This window comes from Engystomops pustulosus, chromosome 4, assembly GCF_040894005.1.
Source record: "Engystomops pustulosus chromosome 4, aEngPut4.maternal, whole genome shotgun sequence".
Taxonomy (NCBI): domain Eukaryota; kingdom Metazoa; phylum Chordata; class Amphibia; order Anura; family Leptodactylidae; genus Engystomops; species Engystomops pustulosus.
Genome location: NC_092414.1, coordinates 168,863,916 through 168,879,138, shown reverse-complemented (window position 1 = coordinate 168,879,138; position 15,223 = coordinate 168,863,916). Strand labels below are relative to the sequence as shown.

The 15,223-nt window shown below is 38.8% G+C and overlaps 1 protein-coding gene across 6 annotated transcripts in view; it reads right to left on the bottom strand.

The window, feature by feature from the left end:
- Positions 1 to 15,223, bottom strand: part of NTRK3 (neurotrophic receptor tyrosine kinase 3) — a 442,602-nt gene that overhangs the window by 58,321 nt on the left and 369,058 nt on the right. For all 6 annotated transcript variants that reach the window (XM_072148525.1, XM_072148524.1, XM_072148528.1 and 3 more), the window contains exon 14: positions 2,960 to 3,090. In XM_072148525.1, coding sequence (XP_072004626.1) covers positions 2,960 to 3,090 — 131 coding nt within the window. The remainder of the gene's footprint in view (positions 1 to 2,959; positions 3,091 to 15,223) is intronic.

The window sequence follows — 15,223 nt, the reverse complement described above, 5'->3', positions numbered from 1 at the left end:
ATAAGACACTAGTATGATACATTACACTTTATAGGGGGAGGGGCACTATTACACATTTTGCCTTGGAGTGCAGGAGTTTCAGGTTGTATAACATCTGCAGCTCAATACATTGTTCTTGTTATGCAGAACAATGCAGGTTATTGTAGATTTTTTTTATTATTATTACTGTTATGTTTTATTTCTGTTGTTTTCGGGAACTCTCCAACCACCTTCCTCTATTATCCCAGTTGGTTGGAATGGGAGAAAAAGTTAATTACCTATTCTACAGAAATAGCAAGACCAAGAATATTTAGACAAATGATAGCTACATATTACAGATGGGAAATCATCCATCCTTGTCTAACATAGTATATTAGTTCTAGTCGATTTATATCTTTATGTTGCTGGAAGTATTTCTTTCAGGAACATTTTTGTGTCCTTCCTTTTTGTAACGATGCTGTGATGTTCTAAGGTAAAAGGGAAGACAGAATCTTGTTGTTTTGTTATATTTTATTTTCTAAACAGACCCGGAGTTTCCAATGTTAACAAAAATCAAGTTATTAATTCATAATGAATGTTCTGTCCTAAAAATATATTTAATATTATTAATAATAATACCAACTCTATTCCTTGCCATTTGTATGGCATAATTGAAAATGAAGACTTAATTTAGCTTCGCTTAACCTCTTTCTGCTCCAAGGTTGCAGACGACTCCCTGCTGAATTGGAGTGTATGGCAATGTACTTGTGCCAAGCTGGCATTACGACCTAGGAGCTCTTGCTGTGTGAATTTCTGTCTCAGTGCCACCTTGGCATTTGTTGCCTTTCAAAATGGAGATAAGATGTTAACCATGTAAACAATTCTCCATTTAGGAAAATATTACCCATACTGCATCCAATAAAAGTGGAGGCTATTTAAAACTTTAGGAAGAAGAGTTATAGTTCTCTGTGTAGTTAACATGGGGCAGGGACAACATAAGAACTTGTCATAAGACATGATTCAGGAAGCTCCAGCCGATGTCTGTAATTTGGGGCATCTGCATGATAAGTGGAAACGGTTTGACCTTTCTTGCGAATATTGTATTTAGCTCTTCTTGGTGAGTGACTTCCAAGGTTGGATTGGTCAATGGTGGAAAAATTATTGTAATAGTGGCTATAGGTTATGTCAAAAAGGTTCTTTGTGAGGAAGATTTTTGTTAATACATTTCTCATGGTTCCTTCACTTTATAGTTAATATGAACATTGATAGTCTACATAACAATAAGACAACATAATACTAGAACTAATGGGCTGGTCAATGCATATCAGTCTCTCAAGGATAGCATCCGTCTGCAGGTGGGAGAGAGAGGTGTCCAGAAGTAGTAAGTAAATGCATAAGGACTATGCATAAATATAACGATGCACCTGAGCAGGTTTTAGAGTATCATAATTGAGGAATCCTCTCAAATATATGTTGTATGCTATTAGCATATATGTATACCGTTTCTGTAACACTAAAGATCTACCGTAAGTAACTTTATAAAAACTTTGTTAGAAATTGGTTGTTCTCTGTACCAATCTTGCAGAGGCCTAGATTCAGGCCAAAGATAAGATACAAAGGTAAGATCCAAACTATTATGGAATTAATAGAACCTTCTAAGTTTTAACAATATTGTCCATGTTAAAGGGAACCTGTCACCAGGGACCTCATTTTCACTGAAAACAGGTTAAAGAAGCCCATGACACCTGCAGTGCAAATCTGCCTTTCTGCCTTTTCTAAGCATTTGCATTACAATATAATTCTGTGTTATAACTTACTCTTGCACCCTGACAAAATGCTGGGGTAGTCACAGAGGCTGGGCTTTGGTCTGAATGCATTTCAAAAAACAACAAGTGTTTGCACCAGTTTTCTGTCTGATTTTGCACTAAGAACATGCAAACTACTTGCACATGTAATTATGAAGTGTCTGCACCAGTTTTGTGTTGAGGCTGCACTGTGTCTGACATGACATAAAAACTGTTCACCTAGACAGTCGTGTTACTGCTTAGTCTGAGTTTGCGCCAAATTTACATTTATTACTGACATGCCACACAATTGTGCAGCATCAACAAAGTGCACCAAAAAAAATGGTGCACACTTCCTGAGCAGTGCAGGTACACCAGATTAATGAAGACTGTGCGCCACTTATGATGAATCTATCGCCCTCTGCACACTCCACAGGCAACTGCACGTGGTACAGACTGCACTAGTTTTGATGTAGGGAAATGGGAAAGATTTACTAAGGCCCATGTGCCAGTTTTCTGTTAGACTTTGCACATTCTTTCTAGAGAAAAATTGCTTGTACACGTACTTAAGAAATGTCACGCAACCTTTTTGTGGTGCTGCTTCACTAGGCATCATGCAAGACAAATCAAGGGGTGTTCCGGGGCTTAGCCTGACCGTGCACCAGATTTATTATGCAAAGTCAGGCAGAAGTGTATCATGAGCCCTATGTTAAAGGTGCACCATAAAAAAGTTGGTGAACTCTGCTGGGCCAGTGCAGGGAAGTGACAGATGATTTCTGGAGCATGTTGTTCATGAATTGGATGCACTGCTCTATACACAGGCAAACTGCTTATAATGCAGTTTGTGCCACTCTTAGTAAATGTGCCCCAATGTATTTTACTGTTGTCTCACTTCTAAATAAACTGCTGATGTCTTTGATCCCTTGTGTATCCATGGTTTGAAATTCCTTATCGAAGAGATGTGGAAAACATGACTGGTATGTATGATTTCGGTTGGCTTTGTGTATTGAACACTAAAAACAATAAAAACCGAATTGTTAAAAATTTGTGTGGAATATCTGTAGTTCAGGTCCTCTCATCTCTATTCATAATGTTTTGCACAACAAGCTGGGTTACATAACCACCAAGTCAAAGTTTAAACTACCCCACATAAGTCATGTGATTCTAGCAATGTATACAGTAAGGAAGAAAATATTTCCTTGTGTTGTTTAAGTTACCTTGACGGCGACAAGCATTTTGTCTTTGGTTGGGCTGAGGTTGTAGCACTCAGCAAGAAATACTTTCCCAAAAGCTCCTTCGCCAAGTTCCCTCTTCAGAACAATGTCCCTCCTTTTAATGTACTGCACATCTGCATGAGAAAAACAAAAAAGACATTCCTGAGTCCTGAATAACACAGCAATTCATTGCAGACCTGGACGATATGTACAGTTTATATATTCTATATATCAGCATAAGAGGAGACATCGATAATTTTGGCAATTACAGCACAGAAAGCTTGTTGTGCTGTGCAGCCAAAAATGTTCCTGGTGCAGTGGTAGAAAGACACAACTTTCATTTATCTGAAATTATTAACATTCCTCGGCTCGGAGCTAACTACACAGCAGCAGATTTCTGAGCTAGAATAATGGAACAATACATCTGGGCAATTACAGCACTGACATTTTGCTTATTCCTAACAGCTGCGCGATGTCAACTTGCTTGCAAGTTTCCTATTAACTTTTGTATTTAATGTATTTACTCGCTACTCTTGTGTCTGGACTTTTCTATTTGTCCAATGTTCTTTTGTATCCAGTGAAGCGTAATGATTTTTAACATCAATTGAGGTGGGCATTGGATCAAACAATATCAGACAATCTTTAAAATCTAATACACTCTACTAAAAATATGTATGACCCCCAGCACAATGGAAGTCTGCTCCAGCAGCAGTTGTCAAAGATGGCTCGGAGGAAATACTGTATAGGTAGAAAGCAGACATTGGAATAAGTAGCATTGCTTATCTGGGCTAATGGGATCCGTAGCAGTAAGATTTCAGTCTCATGGTGTAGAACTTACCAGTTTGTGCCAATGATGTTCAGCTGAGGTCCAACACTGGCCCCAGATGAACACCCTTGAGGCCAGTGAGAGGCTGCTGCAATCATATACTGTTGACATTAAGCTGCAGTGGATACAATGGGGCAGATTTACTTACCCGGTCCGTTTGCGATCCAGCGGCGTGTTCTCTGCAGTGGATTTGGGTCCGGCCGGGATTCATTAAGGTAGTTCCTCTGACGTCCACCAGGTGGTGCTGCTGCGCTGAAGAGCATCGGAATGCACTCAAATACACCGGCCTATCCTGGATGAAGGTAAGTGCAAGCTCCGCGACACTTTCGGTTTTTTAAATGCGGCGTTTTTTCCGAATCCGTCGGGTTTTCGTTCGGCCATGCCCCCTGATTTTCGTCGCGTGCATGCCAGCGCTGATGCGCCAAAATCCGATCGCGTGCGCCAAAAACCCGGGGCAATTCAGGGGAAATCGGCACAAATCGGAAATATTCGGGTAACACGTCGGGAAAATGCGAATCGGGCCCTTAGTAAATGACCCCCAATCTGTCAATGTAATGACACTACTGCATCATCTTTATACCAGCAGAGATCGGCGGTGGAAATAGTGCTACACAGGACTGGAGGTTAGGACAAAGTAAGTATAACATAATTTAACAAACCATAAGATTTTGTGTGCTGTTTTTCTAGTGTAATTGCTCTGCTTAAACCCCACCCCTATGCTGTAATTGATCGTACTGTTCCCACAGACGTCATAGCTGGCTCTCCATAAGTCTGCTGAATGATCCATTCTGAGGTAGGGAGAGCTTGACTTCAGAGCTGAACTCTCTGCCTCCTTGACTTTATACAAACATGTTACAGGTGTGAATCTATTTGGATCCTTTTTTTGCTGACAAGTTCCATTTTAAAGATTACTGATATATGGATACACTAAAACAAATGTAAGAATAAACTTTTTCCATACACAACAAATGAATCCTATCTCAGCGTCGAAGCCTAAGTTGCATTTATGAAAGCATGAGAGAGGCGATACATACTGTATACTGTATTTACATAAAGATCCTTGGACATAGTCATGGTAACCAAAAAGATGACATATAAAACTCCTATTTCATTCCATGACTAAACAACGATTTATTAAAAAAAAAGAAGCAAATAATAGGTTTTTCTGCATAAAAGACTTTCCAGCATACTCAACCCGGTCCATTGTGTATAGCTCGCTGATATGTTCACACCACATTGACGAAATAAACAATTTACTGAAATTAATTACTTTAAAAGATTTCTTTCTACCACCCATAGACAGATTTTTCTCTTTTGGAAGAGTTACAAAAGGCAGCTGCATAAAAGTAATATGTGGGTGTATAAGAAAAAAAAAATAAAGTCATTCTGTAAAGAATAATTTCAACCTTTACAGTGTTCGTGTGCCAGAACTGAGCACAAGAGTTAGCAATGTCTGCTTTCTGCGATAAGCCATGGCTGAACTGAAAAGAGATAACACGCTCTTGTAATAGAGAAATCAAATCTGCAGCAGGATTTAGCCATAAAAAGACAGCCTTGTGGACAAGTGGACAACCACATTTTTTGTTGGCTGGCTTATTGATATACTGATATATAGCTGAGCTTTAAATACATTCATCTGAAACAGGCTGAGAAGAAATACAGAGAGTACAGGAAGTACAGGTTGTTTCTAAGTTGAATTTGTATGTAAGTTGAAACTGTATATTTTACAAATAGCCTGAGCCAATTTTTTGTTGGTGTCTGTGACAAATGGAATTTAAAAATGTTGAATTGTCATAAGAAGCAGGATTAATATTAAAGCTTCATTACAGACGCCTTTGATAACTGTTACAGCTGTATTGTAGCCTACGGAAAAACTACAGTAAATTACAAACATCCAGAGGTCTGTATGTAACTAGGGGTTGTATGTAAGTTGGGTGTTCTTAAGTAGCAGATTCATTACTAATAGATTCAATGGACATCTGTTTTGTGGAAGGAGGGGTTATGCCTAAATTCATAATTTACACAAAATTAGGGAACTGCATAAATATCCTCAGAGCAACTGTGATTTCAAAATGGTTTCCATGTGCCGTATTGACATCTTCATAGATATTACTAGATCTGTTCCTGGTGTAGAGACCCCCACTAACCATTAACATTAAAGGACAACATTCCACTTTCCATCAGCGTAACTCTACAGCTGAAGGCAGCTTTGACTTGAGCCCCGTAAAACAAGTTCTGGCCACAGACAGAGACAGTGAACCGTGAGACTAAATCCACTTCCTGCCTGGTTGCCAAACTTATCTTAAGTAGTAAGAGACAACTAGTGAATGTTTCCAATAGAGCATGCCCCTATTTTAATAGGTGAACTCATCCTTTCCCTATTGCCTTTGTAGTGTGGGGCAGTAACCACCTGTCTACGTGTTATAAAGAGACACATACACAGATGCTGAGAGAACACGGCAGCCCCCATGTATTTCTATATTTATTCACATTTTAATTCATAGTTTTATTTATAATAAATAGTGTTAATAATATGAATTATTGAAATAAATTATTATAATAAAAACAAAATCCCTTGAAAAATGATTATGAGATTAAAAGATATGGTCAATGTTATTCCTATATGTGCTACTCTTACCTATGGGTTAGGTTTGGTTTTGTAGCTTACATGAATGGAACTAATATGTTATTCCAGCCATATCCAATGCACAAGGGTGGCATTTAATCACATTGCACCCTAAATTTGTCCTCACAATCACTTCTCAAGGTCATATATGGTAATTGTACATAACATACTTTCCGTTACAGGAAACATATCCATAACCATAGTTCCAAGAGACAGATGGGTTGCGACGTACAAAGCTATTCTTATCTAACTTTCTCGAGAAACTTCAGGCCAATGATGACCAGTTTCTGGATGATGAGGTCAGTGTTTTACAGGGAGCATGGAATTAATGTGTTTTATTAGCGTGATGTATCACTGCACACAGTTTGTACTAGAAGCTATCCACTGAACTATGATATTGATGTCAGGCAACATAAAAGATGGCTGTCCATGAACAATGTACTTCCAGCAGAAAATATCATTCCCACTAAATAACATACACTGAATGTTAGTGAGAAGAAATCTATTATTTTTTCCCTGTACACCCTTTTCAATAAAAAAAGACCAATTGCGCATGAAAATGGTCCATGTTTTCAAACACAATATGGCTCATTCAACATTCATTTGTCACAATGTCAGCTAGATTTCTAAACATGTCCCGCTCCTTAGAAAATGCAATAGAACATGTTAGTACTTTGCCTAGAAGAGATATTTTAAGCAGCTCTTTTCTGTGTTCCTCTTTATTCTGGTGGGTGGAGAACTAGCGACAGTGACTCACTGCTCCCATATCCCTTCTGCAAAGAGCTTCTGTATAATCTGACAACTTAGTAAGGGGTCATTCATACTAGAAAAAAGAAATGTAAGGTTACATTCACACAACGTGTGCCAGCCATACCATAGTGAGGCGGGCACACATGGACGCCTGGGAGAGGAGGAATGCTCACCCCTGCCCCTCTCCAAAGCGATGGATGGCGCACTACCGTTTATGGGGGACGTATATATGCCATACATACATCGGCCGTATATACGTCCCCCATTCAGCCATGTGAATATAGCTTAAGAGTGTTTTCAGAGAGAAAAAAAATATAAGGAGTAAAGGAGAGAAAGCAGTAATCTACTCTAAAAAGCAGTCGTGTAATTTGAAGCTAATGAGCCCCAGTGCAAAGTCCGTGCCAGGCCCCCGAATATACTGTAAGGTTTATAGTACTAGTCTTTTCATATGGGAAAGTGACACCTTACGGCCCCCCTAGGCTTCTTGGGCCCATGTGTGACAGTCCCTTCAAGTTACCCATCTGCTGACCAGATACATTACAAAGTTATTTTTATTTTACTGATGTACAAGCCCTAAAATAGTTACAATCCCTGATGCACATCCTATTTCTTTTTACACCCTTACGCAAAAACCACGCCAAGTTGACATGAAGGAGGTCATGACTATTCTCAGAGTGGAACTGGCACAGCTTATAAGATATTCCAGCCTCTTATAGGTCAGAGCCTCTAGGTCTGTCGCAGTGGGAGGCTGCAGGGTTTACACGACATGCTGGAGACAAATTTCCCAAATACATTTTTGCTGGAAGTGATTGATTGAAATTATGGAGCTGATGCATGAACACTGTTAACATTACAACTAATAAAACTTTCATCCTTTCACTGACAAACAGCTCTGCTACATCCATCCATTCACTCACAAAGCTCTGCTGCAACCACTCTCACAGCTCTGCTATAACCACTCACATAGCTCTTCTATAACCACTCACACACAGTTTGGCTACAACCATTCACTCACACTCAGTTCTGCTACATGCAGGCAATTTTTAGTAAAAATGTTCTTGCTAAAAAATGCACCTTATAGTCTGAAAAAGACAGTATATATAATGGTAATGTGCCTATCGAATGCATAATAATCTTATGACTATTTTCAGTTTTCCCATTAGAACATTAGTCCTTACGTGACTGACAAGAAACAAGTAACAATAGATGATTGATTGTCATTCTTTAAAGTTTTAGCACATTGGCATACATTACACTATACCTTATTTTTAGAATGATGCTCTAACTTAGTCACTGTAACTTCGGTAATACAATCTGTTTTTTAAGACAATTACATCTACCTACGGTGAATGACTTGACTATAAAATTATATTTACTGATGAGCAAATTTAACCACCTTTTTAGTGGTAAGTTCAGGTTTGTTAACTATCAACATTTAGTATCATGAACTAATGACAAAGCATGTTGACTAATGACATAGATCTAAGATGCCATCTACCCATGTTATCTCCCTAATTTCTACGTTTTTATTCCAGCAAGCATTTTTCAAGGGTTGTTGGGTTATTTATTTGTATTTGTAGAAGTTATCTTTGTATGCTTCAATATTGCATGAAAATTAAATAAACAAAACTAAAAGTTTCACACGTGATATATGAAGCCACAATCCTGTAATAACACCTATTAATAAAGCTGCAATGATCTCTCCGATCTCTACATAGTTTAATATTGTTTCATCCGTGCGTCTAATGCCAAACTGTGCAAGGAACAACTGCAACTGGCAATGGCCAATTGGCAAATAACTCTTACATTTCTTGGGGTCCAGGGCAGATTAAAGGGGTTGTCCGACTATTTTAAAAAACTAACATATGGGCCAGAGAGGTAAGTTTGCAAAAAGAAAGCTATACTCACCCTCTCTGTTGCTCCGCTTTCCCTACCAGTAATTTGTTTTGCTGCACACTTCAAAAATTAAACAGGACAATTTGGGGCACTAAACCACCCACAGGTCCATAAGGTTCCCTTTAACGCAATACTGAAGAAACGGAAAGGAGAATCATTATCCTAAGCCATAATCCTACAATAAGGTTATAGTTCCATATTATACCCTAATGTGAGACTTGTAAATAAAACGTAACCAAAGTGGTGTCAATTATTGTAGCTAGTTTCTCCGAAAGATTTCAACAAATCGAAATGAAATGATCACAAAAACAGATTTCAAAAATTGCCAGGATTACTGCACTTTTGACTGTATTTGAAATCCCATTTGATGTGAGAAAAAGCAATTTACCTTTTCATGATTTTGGTTCAGCACAACCAGATAGAAAGTCAGCAGGAAATCCCTCAGATCTACTTAAATTGGACTTCCAAGCCCTGGCAAATGTAAAATTAGGAATAAGCATATAACGCTGGCACTGACTTAGTTGTAAATCATGAAACTGAAATCACAGAAGGTGACAACACCTTCATATCAAATGTTTCATATTGATCTAGATTCCTTTACTTTCAGAAAAAAAGCAGCAGATATAAAAAAAAATCGTCTCACAGTGACAGGTACTTCTGCTCAAATTCCACCTATTCAGAGACAATGGGGCACATTTACTTAGGCTTTGTGCCGCACTGTTTCCGGACTGTGCCCCATCTTCAATGGGAACAATGCTTGCACACCTATTTAAGTAGTGGGTGCATTGCGATTGTGTCGCACGCGACCCTCTTTTTGGCGCTGGCTTCCAAGAGGCAGAATTGAGGGGGCGTGCCATGCCGGACGTACTGACTGATACGGACTGAGTGCGGGATTTAACTTTCAAATTGTGTCGCAAGCCCAAGTACTTACATGCACCACTAAAAATATGACAAACTTTGTCGGACCTGAGCAGGGAAGCGACACATGCAGGATATTGGGTGCACAATCTTAGTGAATCACGGCACAGTATATTATTGTCGGACAATGCACTTTCTGTGAATTCCAGGGATGGGTAAGTAAATGTGCCCCAATTTCTATATCATATATTATGAATAATACATTTAAAAAAGATTGACCAAATCCATCCCTCAAGTAAAAGCTTCATTGCTTACAGTAATTTATAAGCTTGAGAGACAATTAACTGCCCAATTAATTAATTGCCCAGTACCCCACCCCCTATACCCCCAACAAGGTCAAAACAACAGGAGAATCAGGAAGGGAGAGAGAAGGGAGGTGAAGGTATCAAACCTATATACCAAGTAAGTCCAGATCCATGTGGTACGTAATAAAGTGTGGGTTGGACCGGTATGGTAAGTAACACACCAAAGAGAGGCTTCCCATGAGCATACACAAAAACAAAAGGTACCCCTTTAAGGAGGGACAGGGAAAGAGGGGTAAAAGGAAGCACTATGAAAGACCAAATTGAGTCTGAATAATTGCAGTAAAAAATACTTTATTAATGACTATTTAAGACATAATGATAAAAGCAGGATGAGAATCCTCAGACGATGCTGAGGGGGAATGACAGTGCAAGGCGGCGACAACAAATGAGAAAGTCGTCACCCCGGGCAGACATAGGAGGAATTACACATGGACAAAGCATGCACATGTAATAGGTAAGGCCAGAAGGTACATATAATGAAGGCAACAGGTGTAAAGTGGCACACAGCTGCTAACATGCATAAACATAGGTAATGTGCACAAACAGGTAGAGATAATACCTTACCAATGAACAAAAGGATAGATGAAGTGGACCTCCACTTGTACACCAACAAGGTGTACAAGAAGGATACTACTCTCAATTCTTTCTGCTCTATAACATGTTGCCTGTGGACAGGACACTTTGCAGCAGGTTTATTGATTGGGTTACAAAACAAAACAACCTTCTTAAATGCCTTGCACCACAAATATCAAGGGTTTCATACACTTTTTACCACTAGTTTGGGTCATGGCCACTGAAAAGGTGGTGTGGCTTCATGGGAAAAAGTCAGCAGATTGAATTAAATGTACAATCTGTTCAGTCTCTGCTGCTCTATAACATGCTGCCTACACACAAGACATGTGGTACAATTATCTCAACCCCTGTTACTCTTTATCATGCTATTTGAAAATAAGAAAATCTGTCTATTCTGTCCAACCACTCAATCATAGAATACTATGTCCTATCTTTTCAGATCCTCCTGCTTCATATTATGCTGCCTGGAGATAGTATACTTCCATCATATTATGAAGTTTTAATAGTAGGGATGAGTGGACCCAAACATTTCGGGTTCAGGTGCCCGAAGCCAGACTTCTGCAAGAAGCTCAAGTTTGGGTTCAACCTCCATTGGTAACATATGTGATGAGTGCTGCAACGGATTGTAACTGTATAAATCATCAGCGGAGCAACAATCCTAGGAAAAATAGTGGCCCAGCACACACCACCAGTATTCTAATGCATTTAAAGAGTCCTGGCACCGATCACGGGTGTGAACAGTTGGAGCGAGTGTTCCGAATCAAACTTTCAGGATAGGGTTTGGCAGAACTAGGCTAACCCAAATCTGAAAGCGTCTGCTCATCCCTATTGAATAGCCATCAAAGGTATTTAAGAACAAGGTATTATAGAACAAGTAGATACTAATCAATGTAGCCCATCAAAGTGTTTGGTCTTTTTAGACACTGACATTGCTTCTAGATATAGTAAATTTTTACACTGTTGTATTGCCTTTGTCTACTACATATTGGACTAAAATATAAAATTTACATATATCCAATTTGTGATAAATCACTGAGGTATTTCTGCCCTTTGTCCCTTACATATATGTGTCCTTGCTGCAGGTGGCTCTATCAGACTGTGAAGGGCTAAATCTGTTAGCGTGGAATACATCAAGACCGCTGTTTGTTTGTTTCACATCAACCTGTAGAGTTTTCTCAGCTAAACACTTGTCACTTGTGTGGATTTAGCAATCAGCTTTTAAAGGAAATCTCGGCCCGCTGTGTATTCATTAAAGACATTTTAGAGTCTTAAAAAGAAACTACTTGAATGGCAAATTACAGATAGTAAGTCACCATGAATTCTGCTTCCCGTCAAACCTCATTAGGTGGAATTGTTGTGTTGCTCAACTGTGGTAATGCAAAGTGAAAGTCAAAATGGAAGCAGGTCGAATGCCTTGAAAAGCTAAATTCAAATGTCTTCTTCTTTTAATGGCGAAGGGCAAGGGTGCTAATAGTCTGTGTCTTCTGAGCTCACGTCTTGAAGGTTGGTGATTTTCTAAGCACTATGGACAACCATTTCTATATACTTTTACTTATTTTAGATTGTCTCAAAAACTTTATAGAATATTAGAGAACAACACAAACTTTGCACAATTTTCAAAGAAAACCTGCCGATTCAAGCAAAATCTCTGTAAATAATTATGTCCACCATTTAATAAAATTTTGGAAAAATATTTGTGTTTTTTTTATTAAAGATGTTCAGTCTCTTTTTGTGACTCCTCATAGAAACACATGGGGATATGGGGGTGTTTCTTTTCATGGTGTAAGGCTACATGCACATGTCTGTGTTATGCAGTGATTTCTATTGACCTGTAAATACAGCAAGGTTTTCCCTGGCCCTGTATGAGCCACAAAACTCAGAGCAGGTCCTAATCCTGCAGATGTTTGCAACTCGGGCAGTCTTTTTTCGAGCTCACATGCCAATGACAAACAGGCTGTAAACAACAAACCTTTGGATCTATTATTCACAGCCCATATGTGTGCAGGCAGGATAGCAATGTCTAATTTGCACTGACAATGCATGAAAGCCATGAAAGTGTTACAATTCCTGGTGTACAGTCCGGAATTGTATTTTTACCCCCCTCCTTACAGCAATTCCACACCAAGTGGGTAAGGAGAGGCATAGAATGGGCCCGGGAGGGGTCAGAGTAGGACCAGATGGGGACCCCTGGATTATTTGTGGCTCTTAGGACACCTGGAGCGATGTGTGGGCAGTGGAGTTAATGCAACAACTCTTGATAAAGAGTTACATCCCTACTATAAAGATATACATTCCTTTTAAAAACACAGGAAAAAACTATTTATTCCTAGATTCTTAGAAGAAGCAAAAGAAGAATGGCACAGCACAAACTTTTATGATAAAATAGGATAAAGATTAAAGGGTGTTCTCCTGACACCTATACCCACACCCAATAGATAAAGGCCTATCTTAAATTTTAAGATTAGCAATCAAAGAAAGGTATTTAGGCTGCTTGTAGCCCTGTCCTGTGTGCCTCGATGTCACAATAAATATGAGCTATGGAACAGGTAGGAATGCAAGTTGGGAAAAATGTTGGCTTTAATCAGATCACGTGTTTCTGTGGTGAACTGCTCCTTCATCAGGTCTTGTGGCAGATCAATAAAGACGCATATATACAAAATGTAAAATCTTAATGTTTTGAAATATTAATATTTCTACAGGCAGAAATATTTATACATCAGCACAATTATGTGTACAGCAGGGAAAATTTATGCATATATCGACAAAAGTTTAGTGAGGGCACCTATGCTTTAAGATTACCAGAGCAAAAAATCAGGATTAAACAAAATTGGTATAAAAAAAAGTATTAATATTTGATATTTTGATTTACCTTATATACTCGAGTATAAGCCTAGTTTTTCAGCACAAGATTTGTGCTCAAAAACCCTAACTCGGCTTAAACTCGAGTCAACTAAAAAAATAAAGACTCACCTTTCTGACGTCACCCGTAGGTCCTCTTCTGTCTGAGACAGAAGAGGACCTATGGGGGACGTCGGAAAGATGAGCACAGTGTTATTTTTTTTCCTACTACAGGGGTTGGGCAGGTTGTATGCTACAGGGGCTGGCAGACTATATACTGGGAGGCTGTAACCAATGCATTTCCCACCCTCGGCTTATACTCGAGTCAATAGGTTTTACCAGTTTTTTGTGTCGAAATTAGGGGTCTCAGGTCGGCTTATACTCGAGTATATACGGTACTTAAAGGAAATCTACCATTAAAATTCATCATGATAAACCAATGGCACTTACTCATAGATCCAGGAAAATGTGACTGTAGTAATCTTCTTATATTCGTTAACCATGGTCTCCGTTCTAAAATGAACTTAAAATTAGGCTATTGCAGCTGAAGGGCTCTGTTAGTCCCTCCATGATGTAGCTTCACAGTGTGTTAACACCTCCCCCTCGTCCCTCAGCACTCCCTCTGCCTTATGTAATCTAACGCAGTTTTAGGGGGGGAGTGCACAGTTGCACAGTGTAAGCTATAGCACCGAGGAGACCCCTTCTAATTAACATTATAATTACAAAAATGTAAGTAGAAAGGATACATGGGTAACAAATATATGTAGATCACCACAGTCACTGTTCCTGGATCTATGAGTTAGTGTCCCTGGTTTATCATGATGGATTTTGATGGTAGATTTACATAAATTGTGTTTAACATACTTTATTTTATCACAAACTTTTATTTGTCTCATTGAAAAGTGCATTTGTTCTACTTTTACTGATAAACAATATGTACTATATCTAGGCTTTTCTAAAATACGTATCATTTTTGTGAAATACAAATCTTTTTCCCATAGAAATATCAATAAACCAAAACATTTAGATTTCGAGTTTTAAGTGTGCTTATAGATATGTCCCTCTCCGCAAATCTAATGAAAGGGGTTGTTGACCTAGAAATACATATACTGAATAAGGTCTCATGCACAGGAACTACTTTGCCGTCTACTGGGCACGCACCATAAGGCACCATGCATGACAGCACCGGAACTGCCTACACCACAGAAGATAAGGCAGGTCCTATTCCTGCCAGGCTATGAGGAGGGGCAGTCACTTTCTGCTGACATCGGCAGAGTGAGTGATATTGGCAGTCTCAATTGTGAAATTTAATTTCAGGACTTGTTTGTTGCTGATCAAGTAATTTTTCAACTGGTCTTCAAGAAACAAGGATGAAAAGAAAGGATGGATTATGGAAATAACTAAATGACTTAGATAGTAAGTATGATTTTTAAATACAGTATTCAATTGTTAAGTTAACATTTTACCACTGTCATTTCCTGTTATTATTAAAAATCGAGCAGCTCTGTATTAATGGGGGTTTGACCTGTGAGAAC